Source organism: Enoplosus armatus, chromosome 15, assembly GCF_043641665.1.
Source record: "Enoplosus armatus isolate fEnoArm2 chromosome 15, fEnoArm2.hap1, whole genome shotgun sequence".
NCBI lineage: Eukaryota > Metazoa > Chordata > Actinopteri > Centrarchiformes > Enoplosidae > Enoplosus > Enoplosus armatus.
The window spans coordinates 5,484,055-5,501,833 of record NC_092194.1 but is presented as its reverse complement, the minus strand read 5'-3'; the positions used below and the strand labels follow the sequence as shown (position 1 = coordinate 5,501,833).

General features: G+C 42.6%; 3 protein-coding genes across 3 annotated transcripts; all 3 read right to left on the bottom strand.

Annotated features, from left to right (window-relative positions):
• LOC139298201 (alcohol dehydrogenase class-3 chain L) lies at window positions 1-5,344 on the bottom strand. Its single transcript, XM_070921113.1, has 9 exons — window positions 5,291-5,344; window positions 4,486-4,587; window positions 2,203-2,344; window positions 2,025-2,112; window positions 1,691-1,910; window positions 1,043-1,303; window positions 741-876; window positions 368-506; window positions 1-104 (listed from the first exon to the last, which is right to left on the bottom strand). Exons 1-9 carry the CDS (start codon window positions 5,306-5,308, stop codon window positions 80-82), a joined length of 1,131 nt encoding a protein of 376 aa, XP_070777214.1. The 5' UTR covers window positions 5,309-5,344; the 3' UTR covers window positions 1-79.
• Window positions 5,345-6,135: 791 nt separating this feature from the next.
• Window positions 6,136-9,832, bottom strand: LOC139297231 (alcohol dehydrogenase 1-like). Its single transcript, XM_070919803.1, has 9 exons — window positions 9,815-9,832; window positions 8,611-8,712; window positions 8,256-8,397; window positions 7,956-8,043; window positions 7,444-7,663; window positions 6,926-7,186; window positions 6,567-6,699; window positions 6,326-6,464; window positions 6,136-6,227 (listed from the first exon to the last, which is right to left on the bottom strand). The coding sequence occupies exons 1-9, from the start codon at window positions 9,830-9,832 to the stop codon at window positions 6,194-6,196; spliced, it is 1,137 nt and encodes a 378-aa protein (XP_070775904.1). The 3' UTR covers window positions 6,136-6,193.
• A 2,895-nt stretch (window positions 9,833-12,727) lies between these two features.
• On the bottom strand, window positions 12,728-17,044 carry LOC139297233 (alcohol dehydrogenase 1-like). Its single transcript, XM_070919806.1, has 9 exons — window positions 17,027-17,044; window positions 15,804-15,905; window positions 15,287-15,428; window positions 15,010-15,097; window positions 14,570-14,789; window positions 14,116-14,376; window positions 13,819-13,951; window positions 12,875-13,013; window positions 12,728-12,761 (listed from the first exon to the last, which is right to left on the bottom strand). The coding sequence occupies exons 1-9, from the start codon at window positions 17,042-17,044 to the stop codon at window positions 12,728-12,730; spliced, it is 1,137 nt and encodes a 378-aa protein (XP_070775907.1).
• Between the last annotated feature and the right edge of the window lie 735 nt (window positions 17,045-17,779).

Here is a 17,779-nt window from a genome sequence, read left to right as displayed (position 1 = left end):
AGGGATTTGAAAGATAATTTATTAAAGTGAGCAGGGTAAACATGGAGTGGGATCATGGTTTTTCTGTGCTCCTCTGCTTCTAGAACTGAAGGACGATGCGAATGCTGAAAAATGAAAAAGGGATTAAGGATATCAGCTTATACATTACTGACTGGGCTGGTACTCATATTTGTAGAAAGGCCCCTCAATGGTGCAAATTAATATAAACTCCTGTCTCGCACGTCTCATCACATCTGAGCTTTGTCCTCAACAGAGGGCAGCAGTGACGCACACTGTCTTTTAACAGACAAAACCCGCAGGGATGCGAGACCACTGCGCACATTAACATAACAAACAACTTCAAAATGTATCTGAAGTCCAGGCTTACCATTTCCCAGCATGCATGAGATCGAAACCATCGGTGATCTTCTCAAAGGGCAGAGTGTGAGTCACAAATTCATCCACTTTGAGCTTCTTGTCCATGTACTCCTCCACCAGTTTGGGAACACTGTCGACGCTCTTGTATCCTGGGAAAAGTGCAAATGACCTCATTAGGTTGAGGAAAGTAGTGACGTGAGTGTGTTTCATGAAGTGGTTGCACAACATTTTAATGTTTTTTTTTGTTCTTCTGCTATACATGCAGGTGCACAAAGTTACTGAATACTGAGTGGAGCTCTGTCTTCTCTCTCTTGTGTGTGTGCGCACATGTAAATGTAAATATAAAGGCTTGTGTAACAGCCTGGCTTCCACTAACTTGTTACCTCCAAAAGCAGTGCCTTTCCAGGTGCGTCCAGTCACCAGCTGGAAGGGCCGGGTGGAGATCTCCTGTCCGGCTGCAGCCACCCCGATGATTACGCTGGTACCCCATCCTTTATGGCAGGCCTCTAGGGCTGCCCTCTGCCACCAAGAGACAGTATCAGAACAGTATCACTTCACCCTGATCCAAACAGCACCTGACCACCACCACAACCTCACCCTAATATATTTTGACAAAGCATGCAGAGATGAATGACTAAATTACAGAAGCTAGTCAATAATGTGGGATTATCATTTCCAAACTCACCATGATGGCCACGTTTCCCACACATTCAAAGGAGTAGTCCACGCCTCCATCTGTCATGTCTACCAGGACCTCTTGGATTGGCCTGCTGTGGTCCTTTGGGTTCACCACGTCAGTGGCACCAAACTCCCGAGCGGTTTTAAACTTGTCAGGGTTGAGGTCGACTCCAATAATCCGGGCCGCCCCGGCTGCATTACAGCCCATGATTGCTGCGAGGCCCAGCGCTCCCAGGCCAAACACTGCACAGGTTGAGCCGGCCTCCACCTGCAGGGTGTAGGTCAGGAGAGGTACAGTGCACAGCAGGGAAAAGAATGATGTTGAATAGAATAGAGCAGAGTACAACTTTATTACTTAAGATTAATGCTACATAATGATTAGAAAGTGAGCCAACACATTTGCATGTGCTTGGTCCTTCGCGTTGGCTGTGTTTTTCACTGGCATCAGGTAAATACTGTAGGTACATGCTGGCTCATAACCAATACATGGGCATATTAATTAAATCCACATTAAAAAGCACCACTCTGTGAGGCTGTACTGAGGCACAGCAATGTTTTGAGATGTCAGCATGCTAACATGCTTACAATGACAATGCAAACATGCTGATGTTTAGCAAGTAAAAGGTTTCAGAATTAGGAGAAAGGGCTGACTCACCTTGGCAGTGTTTAGAGCAGCTCCGTAACCAGTGGTGATGCCGCAGCCCAGCAGACACACCTTATCCAGAGGGGCCCTGTGGTCCACTTTGGCCAGGGAGATCTCGGCCACCACAGTGTACTCGGAGAATGTGCTACAGCCCATGAAGTGGAAGAGGCTTTTGCCTTTACAGGAAAAACGGGTTGTCCCATCTGGCATCAAGCCTTTGCCCTGAGTGAGCCTGGAGCACAAGACACAAGCACAGATCTGACAACAGATCAGCTGCACACGGTAGGATTTTCATGTTGGAAGCTGATCTGCACAGTCGCACAGCGCTTAAAGCCAGGACACCTACCTGATCTTTTGACACAAATTGGTTTTGGGATTCTTGCAGAACTTGCACTCCCCACACTGCGGGACATACAAGGGTATGACCGCGTCCCCTAAAACACAAACAGTGTGTTATGTTTGAGCCTTTAATTCCACGTAGCAAGCCTTTCCGTCACGAGAGGAGAAGAGAAAAGATGGAGAACCTGGTTGAAACTTGGTGACTCCCTCTCCCACGCTCTCCACGATGCCGGCGCCCTCATGGCCCAGCACCACAGGGAAGACTCCCTCAGGGTCGGAGCCACTTAGTGTGTAAGAGTCAGTGTGACAGATCCCTGTGGCCACAACCTGAAATATAGGACTGTGATCTGATCCATGCTTTAACCCTTAGATGCATAAGTGGGTCAAAAATGACCCGGTGAGGTTGTTTTCTTGAAATATCTTCGTAATGAAAAATTGTTATCATTTCATATTCCAGGTATTCCTCAAAATGTTTTTGATATAATGCCATTTACATTTTTAACTTACCTTTTATACATTTTAAGAAATTGTTGTTTTTGTATTACTACCCCAAGCTTCCATAAGTGGGTCAAAAATGACCCGCATGCATTTTCTATGGAATCCAATGGGAACCTTTGATTCTTATCAACTGTGGCTGTCAGGAATAAATTAACTGTGGACCACACAGACTGTATCAGAAGTGTCACCCCACAGGAAGATTATTTTACACAGCAAGAGCTGATATGTGTAAGTATTATCTTCATATAATATTGTGTGTGTGTCTTTCATGACTGTTGTTATTATTATTTATCAACAAATTAGCCTACTTTATAACTAGCTAACACTAGCTAGCTAACTAAGATAGCTAACATTACTATATGTATTGAGTGTGTGTGTGTGTGTGTGTGTGTGTGTGTGTGTGTGTGTGCGTGTCATTCATGATTGTTGTGTGAAAGAGTATGTTATTATTATTTATCAACAAATTAGCCTACTTTATAACTAGCTAACACTAGCTAGCTAACTAAGTTAGCTAACATTACTATATGTAGTGTGTGTGTGTGTGTGAGTGTATTTATTTATATAGCTACATATTGATCTATTGAAAACATTACTCTTATGTTTCCTCATCCAAGGTGTCATGGCTGCTAGATACACAGTTGAAATGGTCCTACAGATGCTGGATGATGGAGAGGCAGTAACGGGGTTGGACTCCGAGTGTGAAATTTCTGATGATGAGGACCCAGACTATTGTCCAGGTGGCAGTGGCAGTCGTCCACCTGGAAATCCAACTGAACAGGATCAATCTGACTCAGAAGATTCCTCTTCTGTGTCCTCTGAAGAAGAAAGTGTCCAAATCATGTCCAACAGAATGAGTCGGAAGGGCTCTTACTGGAGCGAGTTACCTCCCACCCAGGGCAGAACACAGAGCCACAATATCCTCAGAAGTCGGGGCCTGCACAAGGGCTTAGCACCACTGTCTCACCAAAAGATGCATGGGAGCTCTTTATCACTGATGATATATATAGTTTGTCTGAACTGCATACAGTGATGAGACAAGAAGGCAAAACAGGGAAAAGAGAGAGGAACTGTCAATGACTGGACAGTTACACACATACATACACACAAACACACACACAGACAGACACACAGACACACACACACACACACAGACACACACACACACACACACACACACACACACACACACACACACACACACAATGGATGTTCACATTTTTCTATTGCTGTTCTGGGTAATTTTCTTTTTCAAAAATGTTAAAAAGTGAAAAATAAAGATATTTCAAACATGAAATCATTCTTGTGTGGTCCTAAATATAATACTAAATATTATACAAGTGATTATTCTTAACCAAAATGACAAAAATGGCATAAAAACACATTGATTCTAATATGGATCATTTTTGACCCACTTATGGAAGAATGTAGGGTCCAGTCACTCGTGCATCTAAGGGTTAAAACCACTTGTGTTCTGATGAAATGTGGGAATTTGTGAACCAAATGTTATTAGTAACTACTGAAATTGTCTACTTAAAGAGTAATATCACTGAGTTTCTTTAAGTAGAGGTTATAAACATTGTATTCAAATAAAGAGCAGAGGAGAATACAGTAACAGCTCTTTGCTTTACAACACCAGAAAGGTGCAAAGTCCGCTGTAGTGTTGGACTGTATATATACTTTACAGACTATAGATAAGCTTTTAGGAAGAGCTGGTAATTTAATGTACTATATAATGTACAGTAAGTAGGTACAGTGACAGTAGCTTATCTGAAATGTCATTATATTGTTATCAGAATGAGTCTTTTTACAGCTTCCATAGCTGCAGCATTGCCTTTAACTGATCACAGTTCAATTATCAAGTGAGCATATAGTGACTGAAGGGTTTGCAGCAACATTTTCATCTTGGAGATACACACATCTTTAACAAATGTGAGTGTCGATAGGAAACACATGAGCCCTGATTCATTTACCTTGAGGCGAACTTCCCCACCTTTAGGAGGCGCCACCTCCACCTCCTCCGTCACGAGAGGTTTCCCAGCCTCCCATGCTACTGCAGCTCTGCACCGGATCACCTGCAACACACCACCCGAGAGCTTCAGCTGGCCTGGCATTGCTCGTGACTGCACTTAACCCATGCATTGCTATAGTGGAAGCAGCTTCAGCTAAAACGGCGGAGGTAAAAAAATTGCAACTTTTTACTGTAGATGACAGAAAACCGGATCAGAGTCAATTCACTATCAGTTCTCCACTCATCTGTGAAGCCTCAGCCTCGACAGGCTGAATATAACAGACCCACAAAGGTGAAGGTTGACCTTTTTTTTCTCCGCCCTTTTAGCCGAGGCTGCTTCCACTATAGCAGCGCATGGATTAACTGCTGTCATGAGCAATGCCACTTGTGCAGCCATGTTGCAACAATAGGAAGCCTCAGCAATACTTTAGAGTCCTTCCAGAGACACACACACAACTCCCCAATGGTTTCTTTTTTGTCTGTTATAGATTGTGAAACAGAGTGCAACAGAGGGGCTGTTTCTCTTTTACTGTTGTTAAATTATAACTAATGGTCCAATAAATAGCAGATCCAAGCCTGCTATTGATATCCTTCCTGTAGTACTGTAAACATTCCCTCTGCTCCATAAACACTTGGCTGAGCAGAGAAAAGGTCCGGACAACCCTAGCAGCAGCTTTTGTGTGTAGAACAGCTCAAATCCATTCAAACATTTGCGGAAGTTCATTACTGTGATACACATGCTTGTGAGGAGAAGTCAGCGTGCTTACCTTCCCTGCAGTTGCCATGCTGTTTCACAACTGGACTCTTACTCACAAGGTTAGGTAACAGTACAAGTCTTGTCAAAGTTTAGACCAATCACAAGGTAGGGGGCCCTACTTGTGTGGGCTGTGTCCAAACACTTCCTGCTGAACTTTCCACTTTCTATAACACTCATTTCCTGCCTCCTGTCTGTCAACAGACGTGAACATGAGCGAGGTGAAATAAAACGCAGGAAGGTATTACAGAAGACACACAGTTTATGAGACGTACATTTCATGAAAGCCTAATTTGTTTGTTTCTATTGAATCCCAATTCAAAGGATTCAGGATCAAGAAATGTTTTCATTACGTTTTGATATGGAGTTCGGTGAGATTTCAGTTTCACTCTGTTTCTCAGCAGAAAGTAGTCATGAACTGTAATTTCTTCACCATAGAATCTCACAGAGGCATACATCAGCTGTTATTATATGTAGTTATATGGTTTCATATCATTTCATGTAGTGTGCCTGCAATTCCCTGTGCTTTATTATAAATTCTTCAAGAAACTGGGGGGAACAAATCCTGGAGCCCATCCTAGCAGGATAATTACAACACCGCCTGCCAAGTTCAGCAAACATTAATATAATTCGGCTGGTCAGAGTAAATCTGAGCTAAAACTATTTGAGTGACACTTTAAACATAGTTTAATAGAGCATTCGGAGAGATGACAGACAATTGTGTGGACTAAAAATGCTGTGTCTATGACGCACAACACAATAAAACCAGAACACAGGGGAGCCACGGACCCCATCTGTTTAGACCATTTATTTTGCTCAACACTTTGACATATTTAGCTTTTGCTTATGTGAGCGCTGCCGATGACTCTCACATTCGCAATCGTCACATAATTCACTGAGCGGTGTTGATGTGGTGTTATTGTGGAGAAACACTCAGGACGGTCCGGATGCTGTGGAACAAAGATAAAAGAGAAATGAGCAGCTATTCCTTTATCTGTGATGCTGTTGAGTCATGAGCGGTGGGGAAAGTATAGGAGTGTAAACATACCATTTGCCGTGCTTCATCAGCTCAATGGCATCATTGACCTGGTCCAAGGTCATGTTGTGAGTGATGAACTCATCCAGCTTCACCTTCTTGTCCAGGTAGGCTTTAACCATCTGAGGCACGCCATCCTTACCCTTGAAACCTAAGCCACAAAATCACAGAATAAGAGTCTTATCCAGAATACGACGGCCATTTAGTTACCCCAAGATTTATTAGTCAGGGGCGATGGTCATATTTGTCTCACCTCCAAACACGGAGCCCTTCCATGTGCGTCCAGCGATGAGCTGAGTCGGTCGGGTTGCAACATCATGCAAGTCTGTCCAGCCAACAATCACACTGACGCCCCAAGCGTTCAAACAAGACTCCAAAGCACTGCGCTACACGGAGAAACAGCACAGAGTCAGTGGGCTTGTAGCCAAAAGGGTACTGGTCCAAATCTCTGGGCTAATGTGGGCTAGGTAACTTCATGAATGACACTCAGCTCTTCTTCAATACTGCTGGAAAAGAGCAAGTGAGCTCAGTTGACTGGAATGAAGGATATTGTTTTAATCGTTAGGTTCGCACCTCTTTGTTATATTCTTGAACCAGATTAAAGCTCCCTACCATGACTCCCACATTCCCAACACACTCCAGGGAGTAGTCCACTCCTCCGTTGGTCATCTCAGCCAGCACTTTGCTGATGGGTTGGTCATGATCCTTGGGGTTCACGAAGTCGGTCGCGCCAAACACCTTGGCCTTCTCAAACTTATCTGGATTGATGTCAACAGCAATAATCCTCTCGGCTCCTGCAGCCTTGCAGCCCATGACTGCAGCCAAACCCACAGCTCCCAGGCCAAACACAGCACATGTGGAGCCCGGTTCCACCTAAAGTAAAAAAGACTTTAGGTTGGACTTCTTAATGCTCCATACAGTAATAAGCAATAGAAAGGTTTTGCGTCCCGTAATGAGCGATTGCTCTTTCAGAGGCTTTCCAATCTGGGCAAGAATTTTAATTGAAAAGATCTGTCTTTTATGCCACAAAAAGTGTCAAATTTATAGGCACTTTACACAAAATGTCCCATTCCGCTGTTTCAATCTAATAATAATGATGTAAGCTATCTGCAGCAGTCAAATGTACACACCTTAGCAGTATTAACAGCTGCTCCATATCCTGTGCAGACCCCACACCCAAGGAGACAGACTTTGTCCAGAGGGGCTGTGGGGTCGATCTTAGCCACAGCCATCTGGTTAACCACAGTGTACTGAGAGAAGGTGCTGGTTCCCATGAACTGCAGCACCTTCTTCCCTCTGCAGGTGAGCCTGGAGTCTGGTGCTGCCATCACATCTTGGCGAATAGTGGACCTGAACAATATAATGTTTTGACGTAAGAAAACCCGAAACTAAATTTTAGCGCTGCTCTTATCCTATTAGAGGGTTCACTGAATATTTGCAATATACTTAAAAGGAAAAACAAAATAACGACAAAGATCTAAACTATCTGTCCTGTAAAGTTGCTACACTCATAGAGATATGTTGGATAAAATGTTTCTGTTAAACTGTTATAGCACATTCAAGAGGAATGACATTGACACAAAAGTTGAGAATGAAGAGAGAAGGGAGTGGTTGGCAGGAGATGAGTGTTTACTGAGCTCACCAAGCCTTCTCACACTGGTTGGTCTTTGGGCTCTTACAGAAGCGACATTCTCTACACTGGGAGAGGAACACAGGGATAACCTTGTCTCCTGAAAGACAAAAACAATGTTCCCATGTGACAGTCAAATACATTTTAGGCCAACTTTTCAAACGATGTAAAAACTAAATATGGGCTGAATGGCACAGGTAGACCTCAGTTTACTTTACACACAGACCTGAGACCTATCAATCTTCTCATTTCACTCTCAGAAAGAAAGCAAGTAAGCATATATCCCAAAATGTTGTGCTATTCAGAGCTGACCTGGCTGAAATTCAGTGACTCCAGGCCCGATGCTCTCCACGATGCCGGCTGCCTCGTGGCCGAGGACTGTTGGGAAGCCGTCTTGATGCATACTCTCAAAAAGGTGGTACAGGTCTGAATGGCACACCGCAGTTGCCACAATCTGCACCGAAGACAGTAACCAAACAATGAAAACACAAAGATTATTAAGTCAGACAGGCTGATGAGTGTTCACTCTCAGTGGGTTCAGCAATACAAGCAACACTTTTGAGCACTTTTATGAGCTGCACTAAGCTTTTTAGGATTTCTATGTAACACAACTTGTTGTACGCGTGTGTGTGTGTGTGTGTGTGTTCTGATAGTGAACATCCCTCACCTTGATGCGGATCTCGCCGGCCTGGGGCGGGGCTACCTCAATCTCCTCAATCACCAAAGGCTTGTTGGGCTCCCAGGCCACTGCTGCCTTGCATTTGATGACCTAGAGAGTGACACGCCATGACATTACTCATCATGAGGTATGACAGATACTCCTAGGGACTGCCACTGTTAAACCATACTAGGGAGGGTTTCCAAAAAAGAGTCACAGTACCATGACCCTTTGTTGAACTCTGAACACTTTATGTACTCAATTCTCACACAGCGAAGTGAAGAAGTGAAGAAAGAGACAGGTAAAGCAACATACTGTCAGCTTTTCACATTTACTATGAAAGGCAACATGCCACATCAGCAAGAACCAGGATAAAATGTGCTTTGTGCTATAATTCAAGGAAAACACTCACTTAGAAGCCATTTCAAATCAAATTCAATCACATCAAGCAAACAAATCTATTTCACACTGTCCTTGCATTTGTTTTTTTTATTCCATGTTAACAGCTAGTGGTTTCAATGTCTCGATGTCTCTGATACAGCTGCGCCTGTAAAAAGCCAATGTCACATGACAAGCAACTGTTTAAAGTCCACACATCATTTGCTTTTAATATAAGTACAGTATAAACTAATCATTAACCCGGTATCAACAGCTTACGCAACTGACTGTATAGTTTCAAACTGTGTGCCAGGTCAAAACAGACCATGAGATATCTCACTGAGGCAAAGGGGAGACAGAGAAATGGAAACAGAAAGATATCTTAAGGTTACGCTGCCCTAAAACTGAGCTATTACACAACAATTACCAATTGTATTGCAGTAAAATGAAGATTTTTAACATGGTTTTGGTGAAATACTTCATGTACCTGCACTAGACACACAGTAAAGCACTGCACAGGGAAGCACTGAACCGCTTATTTATAGTGTTGTGAGGTATCAACTTGGTATTATGCTCATCCACACTCCACACACAGCCACTGAATCAGCCTCACATACACAAACGTGAACTGCACACAACACGGGAGCACGTGAGAATCTCAAATGAATAATGTCCATGAAAATAATATTAATGTGATATTGTTACATTGCTTTTTGATGTTTTCTTTCATGGTGTATAGCATCCTAATGTAATATTCATGCACAGATTGCAAAAAGAAACTAATAAAAACATCACATATATATATATAAGCGCTCACATGTTGGATTATACTTACCTTACCGGCTGTGGCCATTTTTGCTGCAAAGACAAGAGTGAACAAGCGAAGGACAAGTTAAGAGAGGACTGCAGGTGCAGGACATTGGTGGGGAGGAGACTCGATCCTGGACTTACTGCAGCAGTATAAAAGCAGTATAAAAGCAGCAATGACTTTGACCTTTTTTACCCATACAGCCTTTGGTTATCAGTAACTGTAGAAAAGCTTCTGCAGCCATGTTATCAGTTCCCAGCTACTCAAATCTGGCAACGCATCCCGTGTGGAATAAACAAGCAGTAACCAACCAACTTTTTTTTGAGACAATAATAATTTTCAAATCTCCACCAGACTTTGATTAGATATTGAGACTTATAGACTTATGAAAGGAGAAGTTGGTAAACAGGCTTTAAGGAATAGTTCGACCTATTGGCAAAGCTTATTCACTTTCTTGCTGAGTTAAATGAAAAGCTAACAAAAGTGGTATTTCTTACACTTTTGCTTGTGTATTTGGTTTTGGAAAGGTGATATATTATGGCCCGACCCTCCAAAGTCTTTGTGTGCAGAGTATACAAACCATGCAGGGGCCAAATGCCTCTTCCTAGTGTCCCATGCACACTGCATTTTGACAAATCCAAAGCTTGAGACCTGCTGTTCCCAGTTACAGTTGTACAGAGGAGGGGTTTAGCTGATACACACTTGAAATTACCTAATGGAAGTTTCAAAAAGGGGACTTTAGATTGATTCCAAAGGAAAATCTGAGTAATGATTAGATTTCACAAATCGAAAAAAAAAAGTTGTTATTGCTATTATTTACTACCATGGCCTTTTGTCTCCTTTGAGTTTTGTGTATCACATTTTTATGACTTAAAATTAATTTCTGACAACTTTTACTTCTCTTTGAAAAAAAAGGCCTCTCAGGGGGCAGATTATTCTAAAATCCCGTCTCACACCCATCATCACATCTCAGCTTTGTCCTCAACAGAGGGCAGCAGTGACACATGAGGCCGGCGACAGACAAAACCCAGAGGGACACTAAAGCGCTACGCACATTAACAACTTCACGATGTATCTTCAGTCAACGTTTATCATTTTCCAGCATGCATGAGATCAAAGCCATTGTTGATCTCCTCAAAGGGCAGTGTGAGTCACAAATTCATCCACTCTCAGCTTCTTGTTCATGTACTCCTCCAATCTCACCACGATTACCACAGTGGCCGTGTGTTTGAAGGAGTAGTCCACGCCTCCATCTGTCATGTCTACCAGGACTTCTTGGATTGGCCTGCTGTGGTCCTTTGGGTTCACCACGTCTCCGGCACCGAACTCTCGACTTATTTTACACTTGTCAGGGTTGAGGTCGACTCCAATAATCCTGGCCGCCCCGGCTGCAATACAGCCCATGATTGATGCGAGACCCAGTGTTCCCAGGCCAAACACTGCACATGGCCTCTACTTAAACCTACTTAAACATCTACAGGACACACAACTGAGGCCAGATTGTTATTTCATTATTTCTCCTCAACCTTTCATACTATCCTAGTCTACAGCCTGGAGGCTAAACTGCGTGCTGTGCACAGCACAATAAGATGGACATCTGATTTTCTAACCAAAAGACACCTGTTGCTGTCCTGTATGCATTCGGAACACCAACATTTGTCTTGGCTCAGTATTCATTGGATCTTTTCTTTGATTTTGATGTGATGTGTTATCTCAACCATTTATGACATTCACATTCTGGCTCTCACTGTCTGTAAAGTGGGGGCTGAGAAAACATTTTCTCTTTTTCTTTTAAGTGATGATGATTTATCATTTTAAGACCTAACAAGTTGTAGTCTTTATTTATGCATAAGAATATAAAGTGGCATTTGTACAGTGTTAAAACACTGATCCGTGCTGAATAAGGGGAATTCAAGTGCAGGCACAATTACTACAAACCATGGAGGAACGACGTAAATGTAACTGTTTCAGTCGTCGTTCTCCTCCCCTTCCGCTATCTGCAGGTTACTGCTTTGCAACGGCACCGTCACTGCATTCTGGGCGTAGCCCCGCCCAAGATGATTGTGATTGGTTTAAAGAAACAAACAACCAGAGCGCTTTTTCCCTGGATAAGGGAGACGCGTGGTGTTGAAGAGTGAGGTCCACCACCATCTAGCTTGCAAACTGATGTTAGGAGTGCACTTTTCCTCGGCGGACGTTGAACTTCAATAATAAATTCAACACTGCCTGCTAAGTTAAGCAAACATTGATATAACTACTGTAAGCAGCACTAAACACAATGCAATACAGAATTCAGTAACATATACAGATACAGTTTTGTAGACACTTTAATGTTATTCCAGTGATGCACAACACAACAAGACCAGAACACAAACAAGGAAGACACAGATCCACATTTGCATGAGGATACAGCATAACCTCATTTAATATGCTTTTGTATAATCATATTTCAACTTTTTATGCATACTTATCTTTTCTAAGTTTGGGAGTACTGTTGGACTGTGTCTGTATTCCCTGATATGGAAATGTTTGGAGGGGGGCGGGGAGGGTCCCAGTGTTGCTGGAGGAAAGCCTGGAGAAGAACATCTGGCTTCACTGAGACCATGCTTGCTCAGTGTACGGGATTTCTATTTAAGGACATACTGTAGTAGATTCATTTCATTGATCAGGCCATGGCATGGACGTATAGTTATATATATACTCTATATTCTAGGGTCATATTTTTATGCATCATTCTGTGTCGGACCACACATGTATTGAACTACATAATTCACTGAATAGTGTTGATTGATCAATATCAGGCATGTATGCTGATATAATTCGATCTATCTCTTTATTATGTGCATTGTAATGTGTGTCTGAATATTGTGTTGAGATTCAGTACAACACAGCTGCAGGTCATTAAATGATTTTGGCGTCACTGAAAGCAACACAATTGTCTTATTGTGGAGAAACACTCAGGATCGTCCGGATGCTGTGGAGCAAAAACAAAACAGAACTTCGAGGACTTGCACTTGTTAATTCTTCATCTGTGTAGCTGGTTGGTCAATCTTAAATGGGGGAGAATGTATAGGAGTGTAAACATACCATTTGCCGTGCTTCATCAGTTCAATGGCGTCATTGACCTGGTCCAGGGTCATGTTGTGAGTGATGAACTCATCCAGCTTCACCTTCTTGTCCAGGTAGGCTTTAACCATCTGAGGCACGCCATCCTTACTCTTAAATCCTGTGCCACAAAGAACACATAATACAATAAGAGCAAATAGAGTCTTATCTTAATAATACTGGTCAGAGCGAAGGTAAGATGGAACTGGAAAAATTATTTTAGTCTTTTAGTCTTTAGTCTAGGGGATTTAATTAGACCTAAACCTTAGGGCTATTCCAGCTACTAACAAGCCAAATGCCTTTGGTTGCCAGTCATATCCTCAATTCCCAACATGGACTCTTCAAAATCAGAAGCCATTATGCCAACGTTACAGTTGCTGATACTAGGGCTGCATGATTATGGCCAAAATGATAATCCCAATTATTTTGAGCAATATTGAGATTATTTATTATTTATCACGATTATTCATTGATTTTAGAGACAAAATACTTTTATTGAACTTTCAAATAAACAGAGCACTGCTTTCACTTCCGTGTTGTGCTACATTCCTGCTAATGTACAAATCTTTGCATCAAATTAAGACTGGTCCCTACTCACAGTGCATCTCCTTGGAAGCAAATGATAAATAAGATTGTACCAAAACTTTTTTTACGGCGATGCGCTGTACAACGTCGCTGTTATGGATGTCTGAGTTGACGCTGGACCAGGATGAGATTCAAACACACACTGCAAAACGGGCCTCTAACAAGCTACAAACAACACAGTGCCATCAGCAATGGGCGATTACAGTTCCGCCAACTGTTGACTCAAAAGAAACCAAGAGACTGATCACTGATGACTCCCTCAAACTCAACCCAAAAAATGTTAAATCCTTTCTGGAGAACCTGTGACTGTGATGGTCATATTTGACTGACGGGCGTCTCACCTCCAAACACGGAGCCCTTCCATGTGCGTCCAGAGATGAGCTGAATGGGTCGGGATGCAAAGTCGTACATGTCTGTCCAGCCAACCAGCACGCTGACACCCCAACCTTTCACACAAGACTCCAAAGCACTTCGCTAGATGGAGGGACAGCACAAAGTCAGTAACCACAGGGTTTCATATTCCCCCGAGTAGCGTTTTAATATTTAGACAGCACTTCTTCCTGGGAAAGAGTCTTAAATAAAATAAGCTGTCTTGACCAAATTTACATAAAATCTGCAAAACTCTCTATCTGCCTCACCATGACTCCCACATTCCCAACACACTCCAGGGAGTAGTCCACTCCTCCGTTGGTCATCTCAGCCAGCACTTTGCTGATGGGCTTGTTGTGATCCTTGGGGTTCACGAAGTCGGTCGCGCCAAACACCTTGGCCTTCTCAAACTTCTCTGGATTGATGTCAACAGCGATAATCCTCTCTGCTCCTGCAGCCTTGCAGCCCATGACTGCAGCCAAACCCACAGCTCCCAGGCCAAACACAGCACATGTGGAGCCCGGTTCCACCTAAAGTAAAACAGACTTAGTCAATTCAGACTTAGTTAATGCTCCATACAGTAACAAACACCTGCTCTCCCTGAATACTGTGGTGCCACAGACAGTTAATGTTTCATTTCAGATGTGGGACCATTCATTACAGCAGGTGTTGGCCTTCAACAATACATGTTGGATGATGAACAGTCAAACATACAGTACACACCTTAGCAGTATTAACAGCTGCTCCATATCCTGTGCAGACCCCACACCCAAGGAGACAGACTTTGTCCAGAGGGGCAGTGGGGTCGATCTTAGCCACAGCCATCTGGTTAACCACAGTGTACTGAGAGAAGGTGCTGGTTCCCATGAACTGCAGCACCTTCTTCCCTCTGCAGGTGAGCCTGGAGTCTGGTGCTGCCATCACATCATAATGATCAGCGGCCCTGAACAGATCATTTATTCAAATGAAAATACAACCTGAGGCTACATTTTTGCATTGCTCCCTAGAAAAGATGAAAAACCTAAGATCCAAGCAATTTGATCTGTGTCATCGTCAGACACCACCTGAAGTTGCTCCACTGACATGCTGTTAATGCACCATCAACACATGAGCACATCCTGGATGAATGAAATTAAGAGGTGAGACGAAAAAGATGAGCTCACCATCCCTCATTACACTGGTTGGTCTTTGGGCTCTTACAGAAGCGACATTCTCTACACTGGGAGAGGAACAGAGGGATCACCTTGTCTCCTGAAAGACAAAAACAATGTGGCCATGTCAAATTAATTTTAGGCCATCATACAAAACAACAAAACAAATGCGAAACAGGTTTGTTGGGCTGAATGGCACAAATATGCCGAGGTCTACCCAGTGCTAACATTGCTGCCAGGGAAAGAAACATGAGCTGTTTGACACACAGACTGTTAAGCTTTAACTGACCTGGTTGAAATTCAGTGACTCCAGGCCCGACGCTCTCTACGATGCCCGCTCCCTCGTGGCCGAGGACTGATGGGAAGCCGTCTTTATTCATACCCTCAAACAAATGATACAAGTCCGTGTGGCACAACCCGGACGCCACAATCTACACAGAAGACAACGACCTCACAATGAAAACACTGATGCTTGTTTCCTTTGAACACTTTTTATGGTTATCATATAGTTTTATATGGTTGTTATAACCAAAAAAAACCCCCACTTATGATGCTTCAGTGGTGTACTTGGGTATGCATGCCAGTGAAGAACCAACCTATTAACCCCCTCCACTGCACATCCAGAAGAAGACTTTAGTGTGACGATGTCACTACATAGGATTTCTGGTTGGTTAGGGGAAGTCCTAAAGATCTTCAGTAACCTATCCTGACTATGAACTACACTCATTCTCTAACCTTTACTGAAAGTGCAGTAAGACATCTCTGTGTATGTACATATGTAAGTCTTGATAGTGGACGTCCCTTACCTTGATGCGGATCTCGTTGGCCTGGGGCGGGGCTACCTCAATCTCCTCAATCACCAAAGGCTTGTTGGGCACCCACGCCACTGCTGCCTTGCACTTGATGACCTAGAGGGCAGTAATGCCACATGAAATGTCATATTACTGGGTGCAGCCACAGTTAAACTACACTAGGAGGGGTTTCCAGAAAGGCATGGCCATGGCAGTTTCCTGAAAGCTCCCTCTCAAGTAGCACGTGTCATTCCAAGCGCATTTACATTAACCCGGCAAACAAGTTGAGAGATTTAAAGTATTTCGTTGTGTTTTACTATGCCTAGTTGAGCGTTGGACAAAACGTTACCATCCTCGTTCAGAGGCGTCAAATTGGCTTATATGCCGCCATGCAAATGTTGGTCATAGCGAACATTCAACAAATGGGTTTCACATATTGACTGCTCATTTTGAATTACATGTCAACGGTAGAGTTTCCGTTTCTCTAATGCAGCTGCTCCTGAAAAAGCAAACAGTGCACCAAAAGAAACAGTTTGAAGTCCACACAGTTATTAGGCGTAACATAACACAATATTCATTTTATTCCAACAGTATAATTCAACGTAGGGTTGGCAAATTTAGTATCACTGAATACACCACTGTATAAATCAGTTGCTGCCACACTTGATAAATTAAGTGCATTGTTTTTTTGGTATTTATTTTTAATTCCACAGCGGATCCTACTATAAACTCTTGGGCTGCCACCATTATCTCAGCTGGCCTACTACCCGCTCATCTTTGCCAATATCCACAGTTGCGCAAAACTGTCTGGATAGTTTCAAACAGAGTGCCAAGTCAAAACAGGACATGCTATATTTCACTGAAGCAGAGGGGTCAGAAAGAAAGAGACTGGTCTTTTATTTTATTATTCAACATTTCTATTGCAGTAAAACTAATAATTCTAAGCATGTTCCAGTGAAATCAACATGCATGACGTGCAAAGAGAATTACAGTAAAACATACACGAGAGCACTGAAACGCCTGGTCAGGTATTGGCTTCGTATATTACAACCACTGAATTAACATCACATGAATTAACATAAAACATGAAAGCATTACGACCACTTAAGAATTTCATAATATTCAAGTAAAATATAGGAATGTGAGGTTTGCTGCATTGTTTTTCTGATGTTTTGTTTACACTATACTCTGAAACACTCACAAACGTCACAGTTGTAGCACACAGTATGAGTACCTACCTTACCAGCTGTGGCCATTGTTGCAGGAAAGATGAGTAAAAGTCAAAAAGGGGGAGAAGGAAAGAGCTGCAGGAGAGGAGGAGAGGACTTGGATTTGAGGTTTAAATACAGCTGCAAGAAGAAGCTGTTACGTAACCATTCAGAGGGGCAGAGACCTGTTGTTGATGGTACTTTGAGTCATTGGTAATCAATAAATGTAAAAAAACAAAAAAACAAAAACCTTTTGCAGCCATGTTTCCAGTTCCTGACACTCAAATCTGGACAGCAGATGTGGAGGCTGTATGGAGCCGAGTTAACTTTACATATTCTTGAGACCTAGAAGAAAAAAAGGTCTTGATATTTAGAATTATTTTTTAGATCATTTAAGCATTGTGGTTGAAAGTCACGTTACGTAAAACATACTTTTATGATTAACATCTCACTTTCTGCTTAAACTGCATGTGTAATCAAACTCATCATACATCCATAATACCACACCTGTGAAGAAAGCCCTCTACCAACCCTCAAGTTAATTAGATAGAACACATAGTCCAACAGAACATGTTGTGAGTACATGAGATGCATTTATACCAAGAAAACATGGAGCCAATTCTTGGACCGCATTAACAACAGATAGTAACTGTTAACTCTTGTATTACACTCAACCCCCCCACTGTTGATATACCAGTCTGTACATTGTTTCTCTTATGGTAAAGCTTACTGTCGGTATTCACAAGATGTTTTCATATGTGTAAATATAGATTTACATAGTAA

Bases quoted from the DNA above. Each gene is read 5' to 3' on its own strand.
- LOC139297233 (XM_070919806.1), bottom strand. The intron at 14,790-15,009 runs GTGAGCTCATCT...TGATCTGTTCAG, and splicing joins AACCAGTGTAATGAGGGATG to GGCCGCTGATCATTATGATG. The intron at 14,377-14,569 runs GTGTGTACTGTA...GTTTTACTTTAG, and splicing joins CAGCTGTTAATACTGCTAAG to GTGGAACCGGGCTCCACATG.
- LOC139297231 (XM_070919803.1), bottom strand. The intron at 6,700-6,925 runs GTAGGGAGCTTT...TTCTCCGTGTAG, and splicing joins TTGGGAATGTGGGAGTCATG to CGCAGTGCTTTGGAGTCTTG. The intron at 6,228-6,325 runs GTATGTTTACAC...TTTGTTCCACAG, and splicing joins CTGATGAAGCACGGCAAATG to CATCCGGACCGTCCTGAGTG.
- LOC139298201 (XM_070921113.1), bottom strand. The intron at 2,113-2,202 runs GTTCTCCATCTT...TTTGTGTTTTAG, and splicing joins AGTCACCAAGTTTCAACCAG to GGGACGCGGTCATACCCTTG. The intron at 1,304-1,690 runs GTGAGTCAGCCC...TACACCCTGCAG, and splicing joins CTGCTCTAAACACTGCCAAG to GTGGAGGCCGGCTCAACCTG.